Source organism: Mustela lutreola, chromosome 1, assembly GCF_030435805.1.
Source record: "Mustela lutreola isolate mMusLut2 chromosome 1, mMusLut2.pri, whole genome shotgun sequence".
Taxonomy (NCBI): Eukaryota; Metazoa; Chordata; class Mammalia; order Carnivora; family Mustelidae; genus Mustela; species Mustela lutreola.
In genome coordinates this window covers 276,625,885-276,643,474 of record NC_081290.1, presented here as the reverse complement: position 1 = coordinate 276,643,474, position 17,590 = coordinate 276,625,885, and the positions used below count along the sequence as shown (strand labels likewise).

General features: G+C 38.2%; 2 protein-coding genes across 2 annotated transcripts; both read left to right on the top strand.

Annotated features, from left to right (window-relative positions):
• The first annotated feature begins 330 nt into the window (after nt 1-330).
• Nucleotides 331-1,275, top strand: LOC131822668 (olfactory receptor 5G25-like). The gene is given in 1 exon segment (XM_059158958.1): nt 331-1,275. A coding segment is annotated over 1 exon segment (945 nt).
• A 12,136-nt stretch (nt 1,276-13,411) lies between these two features.
• LOC131822667 (olfactory receptor 5G9) lies at nt 13,412-14,356 on the top strand. The gene has a single exon (XM_059158957.1). It carries the CDS (start codon nt 13,412-13,414, stop codon nt 14,354-14,356), a length of 945 nt encoding a protein of 314 aa, XP_059014940.1.
• Nucleotides 14,357-17,590: the final 3,234 nt, after the last annotated feature.

Here is a 17,590-nt window from a genome sequence, read left to right as displayed (position 1 = left end):
TATAAATATAACCTAGTGTAATTAGAAGAGTTGCTTTAGATAACCTCCAATATTCATTTGTAGTTTAAAAATCTATGATTCTATTAAAAAATTCTCCTTCTGTGGAAGAAATTAAAGTCCCCGTGAAGTTTAGTGACTTAATCTGTATTGCATAAATCATTTGCAAATAAATAGCATGACTTAAAGATGTAGAATTCAAGAGAGTTGAAAGTAATGATATCCTTTTTTAACTGACAAAAAAAGAAGTTAAATTCATTTTAAAAATAATTTCCATACAAGTTGATTGTAAAGAAAAGATTTTCTCTTTTTCATTGCAGATTAAGTCAGAGAATGGATTATGGAAATCAGACTTTGGTGACTGAATTTTTTTTTGTGGGCTTAACAAATCACTTCCAGCACCAGGTTGTTCTCTTTTTGATATTTCTCTTGGTTTATCTTGTCACTCTTCTGGGAAACGTGGGGATGATCACCCTCATTTGGATGGATCCCCGACTCCACACTCCCATGTACTTTTTTCTCAGCCACTTGTCTTTTGTGGATATCTGCTCCTCTTCAGTCATTGGTCCTAAGATGTTGACTGATATTTTTGTGGAGAAAAAAGTAATTTCTTTCTTGGGTTGTGCTGCCCAGTTCTGGTTTTTTTGTCAGTTTGTAGTGACTGAATGTTTCCTCCTGGCCTCCATGGCATATGACCAGTATATGGCCATCTGTAAGCCCTTGTTGTATACTCTCATTATGTCCCAGCATGTCTGTGTGCAGCTGGTGGTAGGGCCTTATACCATTGGTCTTTTGATTTCCATGACCCACACAACCCTTGCCTTTCACCTGCCTTATTGTGGCCCCTAAATCATCAATCACTTCTTCTGTGACCTTCTTCCTGTTCTGTCCCTGGCATGTGCAGACACCCAGGTTAATCAGTTCGTTCTTTTCATCCTGGGTGGAAGTATAGCAGTGGTCAGTGGTGTGATCATCCTGGTTTCCTACATTTACATCGTCATTGCTATCCTGAGGATCTGCTCTGCTGAGGGGAGGCGCAAAGCCTTCTCCACCTGCTCTTCACACCTGACAGCTGTCTCCATCCTGTATGGGACACTTTTATTTATCTATGTACGTCCCAGTTCTGTTTTCTCCCTGGACATCAATAAAGTGGTTTCTGTGTTCTATGCAGCTGTGATTCCCATGTTGAACCCACTTATCTACAGCCTGAGAAACAGGGAGGTCAAGGAGTCATTCAGAAGGAGTTTTGAGAAGAAGCAATGTCTCATGTGTAAGTAAACTAGATTCTGTTTGTACTACAGATTGAGAGGTGATATTTACACAAGATGCATGAGCATGGACTGAGTGATGGGAGTGCATATTTTATGTTGAGTCTCACTATTTATTACTTTATATCTTTTTTTTTAAAATTTTAGTTATTTATTTGACAGAGAGAGATCACAAGTAGGCAGAGAGGCAGACAGAGAGAGGGGAAGGGAAGCAGGCCCCCTGCTGAGCAGAGAGCCTGATGTGGGACTCCATCCTAGGACCCTGAAAAGTCACTCAACATCTCTAGGTTGCAATTTTCTTTCTTTCTTTTTTTTTTTTTTTTAAAGATTTTATTTATTTATTTGGCAGACAGAGATCACAAGTAGGCAGAGAGGCAGGCAGAGAGAAAGAGAGAGGAGCAGGAGGAAGCAGGCTCCCTGCAGAGCAGAGAGCCCCATGTGGGGCTCGATCCCAGCACCCTGGGATCATGACCTGAGAGGAAGGCAGAGGCTTTAATCCACTGAGCCACCTAGGCGCCCCTCTAGGTTGCAATTTTCTCCTTTGTCATTGGTGAGGAAGGTGTTTTAAATCATTCAGCTGACATGAGAGGATTATTGAGCTTTAGTGCTTTGAAAATACTTCTAAGGATTATGAGTAGGATATGAGAGGTTCTTTGTTAAGTCCTGAATAAGTCTGATCATCATCAGTGACTGGACAGTACTTCTGTTTAGCTCACAAGGTTTTGAGATCTCTCAGTTGTCTGCAAGGTTGGCCTTGATTCTTTAAACATAAACCATTAACAAATGTATTATGGTGAAAAGTTAAAAACTTCAACTTATAAGATAAATATGTCTTGGGAGTGTAATGGGAACATGGTGACTCTAGGTAATAATTCTGTCCTGTACATTTATACGTTGCTAAGAAAGCAGATCTTAAATGCTCTCTTCACTTGAAAAAAACGTATAAGTACATAAGGTGATTTATGTTAACCAAACTTACTGTGCTGATCATTTTTAACATACACAGGTATTGAACTAGCATGTTATACACCTTGGACTAACACAATGTGATATGTGCATTATATTTCAGGAAAATGGAAAAAAAGTGAATTATTCAGAAAACATATAACCATAGTACTCTGCTATGCTACCTTCGTGTTTGGAGTAGGCATTTTATGAAGGCCTTGTACATCCCCAATACTCCTCTCATAGCAATGACTGTTGAGATTTTGCTGCTGTAGTTACACGAGTCGTGCATGTGAAAGGCAGAATGCATTTCAGTTCTTTAATAAGTTCTTTATTGCTACTGTGATTTATTGAATTTTGTTTCATAAGCAGAATGTGATTTTATTTTTGTAGATGTTCAGTCTGGCACACATGAAAAATCAATGTATTACTCATGACCACATAACTTTGGTCACGCTTTTATTTTCTCCAGGTACTATATTCTTTCAACCATACTTTTGGGTTTTATTTCCTAGAATGTAGTAACAAGTCTAAGAAATGAGGGGGTTGACCATGTTTTTGTGTGACTGTAAACCTCTGTCTTCTCTTGAAGTCTTTCTTTAAAGGATGTAAATAATCTCTAAGTCCCTAGAATATGTTTGCTTGTTTTGCTTGTTTTTCATCAAGCTTTCTTTCAGTTTTTGTGACTGGGCTGGGTAATGATGTGGGTCACAATGCTATTTAATTAAGAAGATACGGGAGTCAAAGAATTCCAGCATCAATCACTCATTTAACTATTTTTTTTTTTTTACGTAGTCCTCTTTGCCTGACCCTGTACTGGGTATTATTCATATTTATAGGAAAAATCCCCCTGGAGGTTACAGGATAGTGTAGTGGAAGGACAAACAAACAAGACTGAAAAGTATTTACACATGTTATCAAGAAAAGAAGAGGTAGTATATTTTAGGAAGGGTAATTAAAAAAAAAGAGTTTCTTCAGAGTCCATAGTGTCTCATGGTTCACCTGAGCTGAAAATAAATTAAAAAAATTAAAAAAAAAAGAACTAAATAAAGTTAAAGATATACCATGTTCATGGTTTGAAAGAATAAAAAAAAAAAAAAAAAGAAGAGTTTCTTTTAAAAAAGGTTGGGAACGGCAAAGTTGAAAAATTTCTTCTTATAGTATGGCTTTCCATGGAATCTAGAGGTTACTATTTGGTCATCAAAGGAGAAAGTATCCCCTCCCCCATATAGTAACAAGGCTTCTGAGTACTCTAGCACCTTGTTGGGTGGGGTGGGGCTAGAGTTTACAAACTAATTCACTTTAATTCTCAGAATACTTTTGTTCATTCCTTTATATGGTGTACATTTTGGGAATGGGCACGGTTGAAAGTTGGAGGACACATTAAATGTTTTATTGGGAGAAGGGATTTATTATATGCCATGAAAGCACTGATGAAAATCATCACTTTCGAGAATAGATTAAAATACTTGTTAACTTTCACCAGGCGACTCCTTGCTGCATAAATCTGTAAGATCTTCCAGGCATTTTATGATGGATTAACTGTGGTCTCTTTCATACTCACTCCAGGCCTCCATGTGCCATGGAAACAGGACCATGCAAAGAGCTGAGCTGATTGTCTTGGTAGCCTTGAGCAGTGCAGTCTGAATGCTTTTTAGGGGAGAGGGCAGCAGACTGCTTAGGCCACACTCCCCTTCAGTGAGACATCCTTTGTGGGATTTCTTCAGTTATTCTTGGGGTTTAAGTGGCCTTTCCATTTCCTGTTTCCTCATCCTGGGACAATGCTGCAGGCCAGCCCTTACCATGTCTGAGTCTCTGCTCAAATGTGATGCCATCTCAGATGTCCTGTGGACCTCTTTACCTAAAATAATTCTCTGCTTGTCCTGTATATCAACTATTTCCTTTTTTTTGATTATTATTTTTTGAACATGCTCCTACATCCCTTTCTACTGTTGCATAAGAAGTTGCCACAAAGCTGGAAAATTATAACCACCTAAATTCGCTGCCTCACAGTTTCCCTGAGTCTCTAGTCCAGGTCCATCATGGCCTGATTCTCTGCTCAGATTCTTACAAGGCTGATATGAACTTGTTGCCAGGGCTCAACTCCCTCCTAGAGGCTCCGGGGAAGGCTCATTTCCAAGCTCACTGGTGTGTTTGAGAAAACTCAGTTCCTTATGGTTGTAGGACTGCGGTGCCTGCTCCCCAGTGGCGGTCAGGTGGAGCCTCTCTCAGCATCTTAGGGTTGCTCACCTGCCTTTTGTCATGGCCCCTTTGGCTTCAGACCAGCAGTGACTTGTCTATCTCTCCATATATTTCCAACCTCTCTGACTCTTCTGCTCTGAGCTGGAGAAATCTTGGGAGCCACGGGTTCATCCAGGGTCATGTCTTTCAAGAAGTTTAGCTGTGTCATATAATGTAACATAATCATATGCATGGTATTTCATCATATTCAGAGATTCCTGGAATTAGGGCAAAGATTAGGGAACTTTACAGGAACATTATAGGAAATCTTCCACCCACACTAATGCTCACAAAATAAACATCTATCCTAAAGAACAGTAGTCTATGAAGGGGAAGAATTGACATCCGAGGTTGTCTTTGTTAATTTGTGTTTGTGTGTGTGTTTTCTTTACCGGATTTGCAGTTCTGACTTTTTTTTTTTGTTGTTGTTGTTAGTTTCTATGTTAACATAATTTTTAAAACAGTTATTAATGTAGAATTTTAATTTTTAATAGTAATGTTATTTTATATATTTGGTGAGGATCTGCTATATCATAACACTGTACTAAACATTTTGCAAATATCTTATTGAATATTTTACTTGCCGTTGGTGATAGGTATTATTTGATCCACTTTATAGCTGGAGAATCTGAGGCTTTGGAGATCCTGAGCCACATGGATCACATCAGGCATCTTTTAAATGAAGGAGGTGCCTCTTGACCCCTCCAAGCTCCAGTGCTGGGACGGGACTTATTACTCTCTCTTTCCACTTGTATTTCTCTGAGTTCACATTTGCTTATTCCAGGCAAAAATGAGGACATTTTGATATAGACAGTTATCCTTTAAGATTGTAATTCTGGTAATATTTGTAAAAAGATGTAACTGAAAAGAATTTGATGTAAAGTCTCCAAAGGTAATCACTCCTCTGTGATCATGGAGTGCCCTTTGGAAAATACAGAATTTGCTTAGATTATGATGAACAGTTTCTTTTCATTTTAGTACATTTTCATTTTGGAATCAGGATTTCAAATTACTCTTTGAGTAAATTGGTTTGACTATAAGGTTCTTCCTTGTAACCAGCATTCTCATTTTGTCAACAACTCAGAAAATAGAAACATATGTTTACTAGGACTTTTGATAATGCCAGTTCAATCCAGTAAGATATGACCCTTCATCTACTAAAGAGTTATTAGTGAGGGACTCAAGACATAAACAAAGAATGATATGTGGTAGCATTTTTAAGTGACAGAAGAGAGAAAAAGATGCTGTTAAAGTTCAAAAAGAATGATTATTTTTGTCTATAAGGTATCAGGGAAAGCTTCCTGGATGAAGTGATGATTCAACACACCTTGCAGAACAGATGGAATTTTGAGTCCTAATATTTCAGTAAGTGAGAAGGGATAGTCAGAAGGGTTGTAAGGAAAGAGGGACATATGGGTCTGTGTGGGAACAGCAAATCAGCAAGTGTGCTTGAGTCTTATAATGTTCCCATGGTGTGAAAGGAAACTGTCAACGTAGGTCCTGCAGGACAGAAGAAGCAATGTTATAGTGAATCCAGACTTAAACCTTCCCAAGATATTGCCATGATTCTGAAGTTTATATGGAATGCAAAGGATCCAAAATATCCTTGAAGAAGGATCTTGACGATCTTGAAGAAGACAAGTCAGGTGGGATGTCTTCCTCTACTGAAGACAGACTTACAAAACTATAGTAATTAAGATAGGATTGGGGGCATCTGAATGGCTCAGTCAGTTAAGCACCTGACTCTTGATTTCAGATCAGGTCATGATCTTAGGGTCATGAGACAGAGCTCTGCTAGGGTTCCATGCCAAGAGTGGAGCCTGCTAAAGGATTTCCTCTCTTCTCCTTCCCTTTTGGCTCCTCCCCTCTCCTTTTTCTTCAAAAAAAAAAAAAAAAAAAGACAGGATCAAGAATAGACTAATAGTCCAGTGGGACAGAGCAGAGTGTCCAGGTATATTAATGAATGCATGCTAATACCTTTATTATTAAAGGATATACAGACCCAATACATGAACACTTCATTTATGGCAAGGGTGACACAGCAGGGTAGTGGGGAAAGAAAGGACTGAAAAAAAAAAAAATAGTGTTGGCTCCATTGGATGTCTGAATGGGAAAAAAGTAATTATATTCTTATCTCACAATACACATTAACATTAATTCCAGATCATTTGGAGGTTGCAATGTAAAAGGCAAGGAATTCAGGCATCCAGAAGATAATATTGGAGAATACCTTTATGACATATGATAGGAAATTTTTAAAAAGTAGGTACAAAAATACTAAATATCAAGAAAAATATTGATTCCCTGAACTACACTAAAATAAAAACTTAGGTTTATGCTTAGGAGTGTAAACATGGAAGCCACAGGAAAAGAAAGTGTATTTATAAGGCAGAAAAATGAGATAATTGAAGTATATGAATAACTATTGTAATTTTTAAAGAAAGGCAATCCAGTGACAAAATGTGGGCAAGACTTCTAACAGCCAATCCATGCAAGTGGTTATGGAAATGACCTTTAATACTGCAAAATTTCTCAAATTCCTTAGACGTGGCAGCTAAAGGCACATTGAGACCCCACTAGACACTCACCAAAATGGCTAAAACGACAAACACTGACTCTCATACAGTACTTACAGAAGTATAAGCAATGGGTTTGGGACGACTTCCTAAATTCTTAGTCAATATGAACATATCTGTACCCCATAACAAAGAAATTTTACTCTCAGGTATATTCTCAAGAGAAATGCATGATCATGAACACCAAAACACAAGGTGGTCATGGGATGCTCAGTCGAGAAAAAAAAATCACAAAAGTTAAAACCTAGCAAATGCCCAAGAAAAAAGTAATCGATAAGTCATTTGTAGGATTTTAATATAATAGAGTGCTAGCATCAATAAAATACATGACCTAGAGATTTATTCAACCAAAGAGGAATTTCACAAACATGATATAGATGGTGGAGATGTTCTAGTTCCTGACTTGGGTGGCAGCGTACGTGCATGTGCTCACCGTACAATAATTCAAGGGTACGTTTAAGATTTTTCACTTTTCGGTGTGTTATTCAACAGCTGAAAAACTGTTGGATCAGGCTTGAATTTGTCAGTGAACAATTTGTCTCAATGTCTCATAAAAAATCCTGCGTGAATATGATGGAGATTCTTTATACATTATGATTTCGGTGATTTTTCTATGAGTATTAGAAATGGAAGATGAATGATCACAATGCTAATTGAGTTATTCTGGTAGCTGATCCTCTGCTGTAGTGATCTCTAGGCGAATAGTTGCAAAAATTTTGTTGTGCTTCTCATGGGGAAAACAACAGTTGCTACAACACGGAACTAAAGTTTACTCTTGAAATGTTTTCTTGTGTAAGAAGGAGGTAAGAAATAAAAGAGTTTACTCAGTCAAGTACAGAAAACAAGTAAGATGATCCCAGTGGATTTTTTTTGGAGTTTAAAGTAAAAAATAAAATTTTAATTTAATTCCCTATTATCAAATTCCCAAGGTATGACATGCTTTGAGACCTAAGTTCTCCCAGAACAAAGGAATGATGTCACTACTTCTGGAAACTTTGATCCAAGGGAAAAGACAATGTGTTTTGGAGTGGAAGCTTACCATATTCTCATGAACACTAAGAATAAAACAAGTAATTCTAAGAAAGTCTGACCTCTTCTCTGTGCAGAGGCACAGATGATAGTGGGCAGAAGGAGCACATGCTGAAAAGAGTACAATTTATACTCCACTTTAATTTTAATTCTTGGAAGAGGAAAGGAACTCATTGGAATGTAAGTTTAAAGCACTTTTAAAAATCCACTTTGGTCCCTGCATTTACTCTTCAAGAATTTTAGTATAAATGGGCTTATGGGAAAATGAAAATGACTGACATCTTGAATGTGGGGTGTGTGTGGGTTTTTTTTTTTTTTTTGTGGTACATAGAGAGATATCCACTGTCAGACCATAATTGGTTAGAATGTAACCAATGCAGCAAACTTAATATGAAGTAATGTGAAATTCTGTAACAGACACAAAGAGGTTATAGTCAAAAATGCCTCTTCAAGTTCAGTGACTGTCCAGAGCAGAAGTCTGGCCACCTTCTCCAGGTGGGGAGTCATCTTCATGGAATGTTGCCCTGTATTATGAGCCTCACACTCAAAGCGTGGGTGCAAAGGAGGCAACTGTAACTGAGAGCCCAGCTGCAGATGTTTGAGAGCCCTTGTCCTAGAACAAACTTGGACTCTGCACAGGTTTTCTCTGGAGCTTCGTTGCTCTCCTTGTCATCAACAGCCCCTCCACTGATAAATTCTCATACAGGTACTGCTTGATTCTCTATTCCTCAAACAGCCTGCAGAACCAGGTTGAGACTCTGAGGCTCCCGCTTGGGAGAGTGGCATCTTTAAAAGGATGGAGACTCTGCATCTAGATGGGGCCGTGTCTTAATCTCCAATGACTCTTAGGAAATACTAACTCTGGCACTTCAGGCACCCTTTTCCACACTTCATAGCCTCTTCTGTAAAAAATAGGTAGCAGCATGTTTCTTACCTAGGTTTTGGTGGAAAGCAAATGGGCTGATGTTGCAAAGCACCTGGGACACAGGTGCTTTGCAAAGTCTTGAATACTCACAAAAGCTTATTGCCCCTTTGTATTCATTGTAACCTTAAAAATACTGAATCATGTAGCCAATCATTGCTTTGAATTGCAGGTGGAAAGTGATTGTGTATTTGCCACCAGCTCTGTGGTCCTGAGTCAGACATCTTGGAGCCTCAGTTTTCTTATTTACAAACAGTGAGATTGGGGCCAGAGTTCTGTTTCCTATAATTTTAGAAATCTTGAACTCCAAATGCATAGCTTGCAATTGTTTCTCACTTTCTAACTCTGAGGCTTCCTAGATTTCTTCCTTGTCTGTTTTTCTTCTCCCACTTGGATTGTAGCTAGTTTGTCTTCTCACTTTTTCTTTTTAAATGTTGAAATAAATTTAATATAAAAATAAATACAATTAATAATAAATAAATAATAAAGAAAGGCAATTAAGTAATTGCTTTAGATTGCTTTTTTTTCCTTTTTTTGGTCTTGTTTTAAAATTTTTTCCCAAAGATTTTATTTATTTATTTGCGAGGGAGAGAGAGAGAGAGAAAGCAAGCAGCAGGAGGGACAGAGGGACAAGCAGACTCCACACTGAGTGAGGCATCCAATGTGGGGCTTGATCCAAGGACTCTGAGACCATGACCTGAGCTGAAACCAAGAGTCAGAAGCTTAGCCAACTGAGCAACCCAGGCACCCTTAGATTATTTTTAATTGCAAGGGTAATGCATGTGTATTTTCTCTTTGTATTAAATCTTAAAGTTGTGGTTAAATCTAGAGTCCCTTTGATTACCTACCTACACCCCAGTTCACTGACCCTCTGTTTTCAGAGGTAATGAGTACTCCTTTGGTGCCTCATCTGTCCAGACTTATTTACTCTCTCTCTCTCTCTCACACACACACAGAAACACACTTAAATAATTAAAGTTAAAGAAAACATTGAAAATGTTCCTACTATCATACTGTACACATCATTCTGTGACTTGCTTCTCCTTCACATATTTTGGAATAATAGCCACGTTTCTACCACTTAATTTTAATTTTTAATTCCAGCACAATTCCCATATAGTGTTAGTTTCAGGTGTACAGTAGAGTGATTCAACAGTTCTGTACATTACTCAGTTCTCCTCAGTGTACATGTTCTCTTCATTCCATTTACACATTTCACCCGTGCCCCTCCTTCAACCTCCCCTCAAGTAATCTACTACTTAATTTTCAACTGTCTGTAAAATAGTCCACAGAATGGCTATACCAAGATTTATTTGCTGTTAATGCCTTTCAGAGACTATTCGTATGGATTTCAGTTTATTTTTTAATCACTTGGGGCAACGGTGAAGAGAATATCATTGTTTTTCCATTCTGTGTTTCCTCAGGGTGGATGCTAAGTAATTTTAATTAAGAATTTCTTAGGACTCAGTATGCACTTAAAAAAAAATTTTTTTTCAAGAGACAGTAAAACACTGCCATCCAGAGGCTGTGGCCTTGCTGCAACCCCTGATTTCCTGTGACCGCTTATTGTCTCCCGGCTTTGTCAGTATTTTACATTTTCTCATTTCTGAATATCTTGTCACTTTGATGGGTGAAAATAGCATATAATTGTTGTTTCAGTTTGGTTTCTGTGATGATCTGGGATATTGAACATCCTTTCGTATTCGTTGGGACTTCAAGCATCCCGTCTGCGGCAGGCCAGTCTGCATCTATCTGCCTTGTGTCACAATGAGTATTTTAGTATCTAATGTGTGGCAGTTCTTGAAGTGATCCGATTATAATCCTTTGTGACATATGCTCCAGTATTTTTTCCATCTGTTTGTCTTATTTTTACTTGGAGTGTATCCATCTACTTAAAACTAGGATGTAGTAAAAATGTTCACCATTTTCTTCAGGTGATTTTTATGTTCCGTTTTAGAAGACCAACCCTACAACACATCATAGCGTTATTCCTCAGTGTTTTCATAGGACATGTTTATAGTTAGAAGTTTCCTTTTTAGTTTAGTGGTGTGGGGTAGAATTTTAATATTATCTATTTTTTCAAATTTTTATACAAATATTGTAGCACTTTTTTAGCAGTAATCAATCCTTACTTTGCTGATTGAAAGATGACTTATTTATTCTAAATTGACATCTATGCCTAGATCTGCCTATGGTTTTTCAGTTTTTCTGTCTCCTATTCATCTATTCTAGTAACAACATCTTTTTTTTTTTTTTTAAAGATTTTATTTATTTATTTGACAGACAGAGATCACAAGTAGGTAGAGAGGCAGGCAGAGAGAGGAAGGGAAGCAGGCTCCCCGCTGAGTAGAGAGCCTGATGCAGGGCTCTATCCCAGGACCCTGAGATCATGGCCTGTGCCAAAGGCAGAGGCTTTAACCCATGGAGCCACCCAGGCATCCCTCTAGTAACAGCATCTTATGGGTTTAAGTGCAATGGCTTTATTGATGTGTTGATATCTGGAATAGTATATCCCTTTTCTTTGCTTTCCTTTTTTGAAATTGTCTTTGCTATTTTTGAACATTTTTCTCTTCCACAAATTGAAAAATCAGATTGTCTCTTCAAAAATTATATTTTCATTTAATTTTTCCAGTTGGTTGAAATTGCATTAAATTTGCCACATAATGTGTTGGTTGTTCTAGTCTTAAATCAGTTTTAGACAGCCAGGAGCAAGTTTGTAGCCTGACCCAATCAGCTTTTGACCCAGTGCAATGTGGGAGACCATACAGCATAGCTAGGAACTATGGATGTTTCCTTGAACAAAGGAACTACTTAACTCAGTAAGAAGAATCTTCTTGAAACTCCCAGAGAATATATGTGCACAGGGTAAGCACTGCAAACATTCACACTATAACCAAAAACTAGATATTATCACATTTTGTACTATTTAACATTATATTGGGGAACACATCTGAAGTACTAAACCATAAATTAAAAGAAGATGTTATTACAGGATTTTGAGAAGTGGGGCTGTTAGGTGGAATTTAAATCAAGAACAGTTCTGATGAGCTCAAAACAAAGCAGGGCTGTGTAAAGGGGCCAACATTACAACATCAGAATAGGCCTAAACCAAACAGGTAGCACAGTGTCCTGTTTCCTTGAAAACTATAAAGGTAAGACCCATGTAGAGAGTTGTATCAGACAGCCCTCACACGGAGTTTTGTACCTGTGCTGGGAACTGAGACTGTTTTACTCCGTCAGATGGTCTTAGATAGTCCAGACCAGAGTGGAATATTTCACCTTGCTGATATAATTCCAAACAAAAATTTCAGATAGTCTATAATTTTAGAAAATAAAATTTCTCATTGAGTAATAAAATATTTGTCACCCACCCCCCGCCCAATGTTGTGAGGGTACTTTATATCTGTAGTCTATCTGTGAGGGAAATATTGTTTCCTATTCACTTCACAATTGATGTATCTGTGTCTGTTATTTCAACATGAGAAATGACCATGAAGATTCTCCTCTCCCTGTTAGAGCTAAGTTTTGTTTTCTCAGGAAGAAATGAATCTTAATAAATACATAGGCATTTGGGCATTTCTTCCCTGGCACACTAAAGTCCTATAATTTATATTTTTCTTCATATGAATCTTGAACATTCCTTATCAGGCTTATTTATAGCTATATTATCATTTTGAGTCAATGATTCCATTTCATTATAATTCATAGGAAATTACTGACTTTTTTACACTGATCTTCACTATTTGGATGAACTCCTTCATTTTTTTTTCTAAGAAAGCTATTTTATTGGTTGACTATTGTACACTTTTGTCTGCAAATATTATCCCTGTTTTCTAGAATTCTTACATCTTTTTTAAATTTATGGTTTAGTACTTCAGACGTGTTCTCCAGTATAATGTTAAACAGTACAAAATGTGAGAATATCTAGTTTTTGGTGATAGTGTGAATGTTTCCAGTGCTTACCCTGTGCACATATATTCTCTGGGAGTTTCAAGAAGATTCTTCTTACTGAGTTAAGTAGTTCCTTTTTGTTTCCAATTTGGGAAGTTTTTCTTTTCCTTACTTCCTTTTATTCTTTTCTTTTTTTTTTTTTTTTTTTTGAGTCACATTTTATCAAATTATTTAAAGAATTTTATTAAAGTAATTTAATGCATTTCCTTTCAATATGTAAATGTGATGAGAAATTTTATAGGTTTTCAAATGGTGACCCAATTCCTAGTTCTAATCTCTTTAAAACATTTAAGCCATATTGCTCTTAAGAACTTTACTATAATTGATTTGCTAGCATTTAATTTAGCCTCTTTTTATATTGATGTTCCCAAATTGGACCTGTAGTTTCTTTTCTTGTGTATCATGTTATGTTTTCAAATTATTTAAAGTTGTGCGCATCATCTGTTTTCTGCTTTTCTCACTTTAGAAGACCAACGCGATCAATGGCTGATGGGAACCATACAAGAATCACAGAGTTTATTTTCATAGGCTTAAAGTATCATCCTCAGATGCAAGTCTTCCTTTTCTTGCTCTTTCTATTTTTTTACCTCGTTACCATGACAGGAAACTTGGGTATGATTATTCTCATTCAGATGGATTCCCACCTTCACACGCCCATGTACTTTTTTCTCAGTCACCTGTCATTTGTGGATGTCTGCTTTTCATCTGTAGTGGGTCCCAAGATGCTCACGGACTTCTTCGCTGACAGGAAGGCCATCTCCTTCCTGGGCTGTGCTTTGCAGCAATGGTTCTTTGGGTTCTTCGTGGCCATTGAGTGCCTTCTGCTGGCATCCATGGCCTATGACCGCTATGTGGCCATCTGTAACCCATTACTGTATTCTGTAACCATGTCACAGAGACTTTGCATACAGCTGGTGGTTGGACCCTATACTGTTGGTTTCCTGAGCACCATGACTCATACAACAGCTGCTTTTCGGCTTCCCTTTTGTCGCTCCAACATTATTAATCATTTCTTCTGTGACATGTCCCCTCTTCTTTCTCTGGTATGTGCCGACACCCGGATCAATAAATTGTTGGTTTTCATTGTGGCTGGAGCTGTCCTGGTTGTCAGTAGCCTGACCATTATAATCTCCTATTTCTACATCCTTACTGCCATCCTGAGGATCCGCTCTGCTGATGGGAGGCGCAAAGCCTTTTCCACCTGCTCCTCCCATCTCACGGCGGTGTCCATCTTATACGGGACTCTCTTCTTTATCTATGTGCGGCCAGGTGCAATTTCTTCCCTAGACGTCAACAAAGTGGTGTCGGTGTTCTACACCGCAGTGATCCCCATGTTGAACCCTCTCATCTACAGCTTGAGAAATAAAGAAGTGAAAGCTGCCATGCGCAGAACGATCGTCAGGAGCAAGTTTTGTATCAGAAGTTAAATTCCAATCTGGAATACAAAATAGATAGAAGGAAAAGCTTCCAGACATGGTTAGTCTATCTGGTCATCATCCAAAGAGACTAGCAATGTGCAGAGTTTAGAGTATGGAATCCTTGCCAACTATTTCTTTAAAGCTCCCTTTCAATCATGTGCACGTGGATAATAAAAATCCCCAGTCATCAAAAAATCAGAGCAATTCTGTTTCCTCAAATAATTTCATTATTGAGCATAAGATAAAAATCTAATAAGTGCTGGATCATCTAGCTACTAATGCTATGGCACTAGTTGGACCAATATATGTGTTCAGACCAGCAGAGACTCATTGGAATGACATATATGACCTCCATTCCTAAATCCAGAATTTAAAATAGAAAACAGAGCAGGTCACTTAGCTACAAATTATTATTATTATTTTTAAATTTATTTGACAGACAAAGATCACAAATAGGCAGAGAGGAAGGCAGAGAGAGAGAGAGAGAGGAGGAAGCAGGCTCCCTGCTGAGCAGAGAGCTGGATGCGAGGCTGGATCCCAGGACCCTTAGATCATGACCTGAGCCCAAGGCAGAGGCTTTAAACCACTGAGCCACCCAGATGCCTCTACTACAAATTATTATTTTTTAACAAAAGGAACTCCTCATATCATATTCCTTCAAATATCTCTTATGTGTATTTTCTTTGTCCTTGCTTCTGAGAATACTATGTCACAATGACTGCAGAAAAAAGCAAATACAAGCAGAAGGTGAACAATATTGACGATACAAAATTTTATTCTTAATCTTCCACCAAGTGACAAGTGACAAGAGAGATGTCTCTTTACATATTTGACTCTGAAGCTGTTCCCACTATTACTTTAATATCTATATTTGGTTTTTCTATTTCTTTCAGACAAAAATAAATTGGCATCGTTTATTATAGAAATTAGAAATAAAATGCAAACGGGTGAAGGAGAGAACAAGGAAATTCTAAAAAAATCAGAGGCAATAGGTGTTGAGGAGCCAGAGGTAAACTAAAATGAAGAAAATGTATATCCTATTCTCATATTAGTCTCTTTTTGTTGTTCGAAATTAGAAAGAAAAAGAAATACAATAAAATGAAATTTAAAATATATTTTAACACCTGTCTGTCCCTCACACAACAGTGGAACAATTCAAGAGGTATTATAATTACATCAGAGAAGAGAACGTGATTTTTTGAAAAGTGTTTTTTTGCTGCAAGCCCGAGTGGTTTGAGCCCTGATCGCTGAATGTGATCTAAAAATAGAGAACTTATCTCCAGTTTATAGAAAGATATAAGGGGAAAAAGCAGAGTGAGACATGCCTCAGGAATAATGTGGGGAGAACTAAAGCAAAAATGTATCTCAAGTCTGTGCCCTAATAAATTTCATGATGGCGTTAGTGGATAAATAAATAATTTCTTTACCAGTATTGGTGGAATGATGGTGTCCCAGCCATTCCTTCTTGGGATCATGAGCCTGTTTTGACTAATGCAGTTATTACAGGCATAGAACTTTGCAAGGACTGGCACAGAGTGGCTTGAGTTCCGAGGGAGTGAGCGGGTTGTGGAAGGATCTGACCACCAAGACAATGAAGTGGCATATAGGCTAGGGATAATCCTGGTTTCAATGAGGCGACTGCCTCAGACAGCAGAAATGAGTCACGGGCTAGGAAACAGGAGAGACAGAATTAGTGCCGATGGAATGCTCTGAAAAGGATTCAGATTTTACCTCAGAAATTCCTTCCATTTAATTTACATCCCTTATTTATTTTTGAAATAATTGATTAGATAAAGGCTGGGATCAACATTCTCAGGTGTGTGTGTTTGCTCCAACGGCGAAATAAGTGATTTCATTTTCTCTTGGTGAAAGGAAAATTATCAGTGTTTTAGGCTGTGCCTTTACAGCACAGATCCTGTACTGAAGGAAGGTTCTTGGGCATTCTCTTTTTTCCCCCTTCTTACTGAGTTTTTTGGCAGTAGAGTCTTTAATTTCTAAGTTTAATGCTTCAGGGTACAAATATGAATCTGATCTGTGTTCTCTATGATTTTTGGACTAGGAAAATTATGCAACATTAAAAAAAATAACTACAACAAAACATCCCAAACATTTTTCACCTGAGTTACTGGGATCCAGGTAGATTTGGTTCAGCCTGGGGTCTACGGGGAGTTTTGTGAGCCCGAAGTACCCTACGGCGTATGACACGTAATACGCCTGAAGCCATCTGGAAGAAGGAAAGCTACATGAGGTGATGGCAGGAAATGCATTCCCAGTCATTTCAGTGGCCACTCTGAGTCTCAGCACGAGTTGATCCAAATCACAACCCAGCTCCTCTCTTCTGTAATACTTGACTCTTACAGCCTTGGGGGGTTTGCTGATGGACAAATAATGTGGGTCCCCGAGTCTTTTTTTTTTTTTTTTAAAGATTTTATTTATTTATTTGACAGAAAGAGATCACAAGTAGGCAGAGAGAGAGGAGGAAGCAGGCTCCCCGCTGAGCAGAGAGCCCGACGCGGGACTCTATCCCAGGACCCTGAGATCACGACCCCAGCCGAAGGCAGTGGCCTAACCCACTGAGCCACCACCCAGGCGCCCCCCGAGTCTTAAGATTTTGTTCATCGCATGATGTTGGGTGACAACACCAGACAAGCTATACCACATTTTATGTTTCACTCAAATAATGAAACTTTAATAAATGTCCTAAGAAAAAGTTTCCAGTTAAGAAAAGGGATGCAAAATTGATTATGAGCCCCGGTGCCTCTAAAACATCTCTTGATAAAAACTCGATCTTTGGAATGGAGCGGGTGACATCAGCTGTTCTTCAGGTGCTTAAAAATTCCCTGAAATCTACTGGGATCATCTGTGTAGACACTACTTTTGCCAAGGTTCTTGATATTTTATGGGGGGCTCATTTAAGGAATGAACCAATGGAGCTCAATTAGATGGATGTGAGCCATCTGAACTCAGAGTGGTGGGTCAGTAACTGTGATCTAGAATCTCACTTGAGCAATTCCAGTGCCAAATATAGTGGGGCTGAAGGGCAAGTCCCATGGGGCTAATGGAGAGCGCACGCGTCTGTGACCTAGCCAGAGTTCTCACTGAAGGTGACGAGAGGCTTTGTGCCCTCCAAGAGATCCACAAACCATTCTCACCATGGTTTGCCTCACTGCTTTTCAACGGTGAGGCACAACAGTTTTTTAATTGAGATGTTTCAATTTACTTAGGTTATCCTATCATTTCATG

What these genes read in the sequence shown, in the direction of transcription:
- LOC131822667 (XM_059158957.1), top strand. Translation starts at nt 13,412, where the DNA reads ATGGCTGATGGGAACCATACAAGAATCACAGAGTTTATTTTCATAGGC.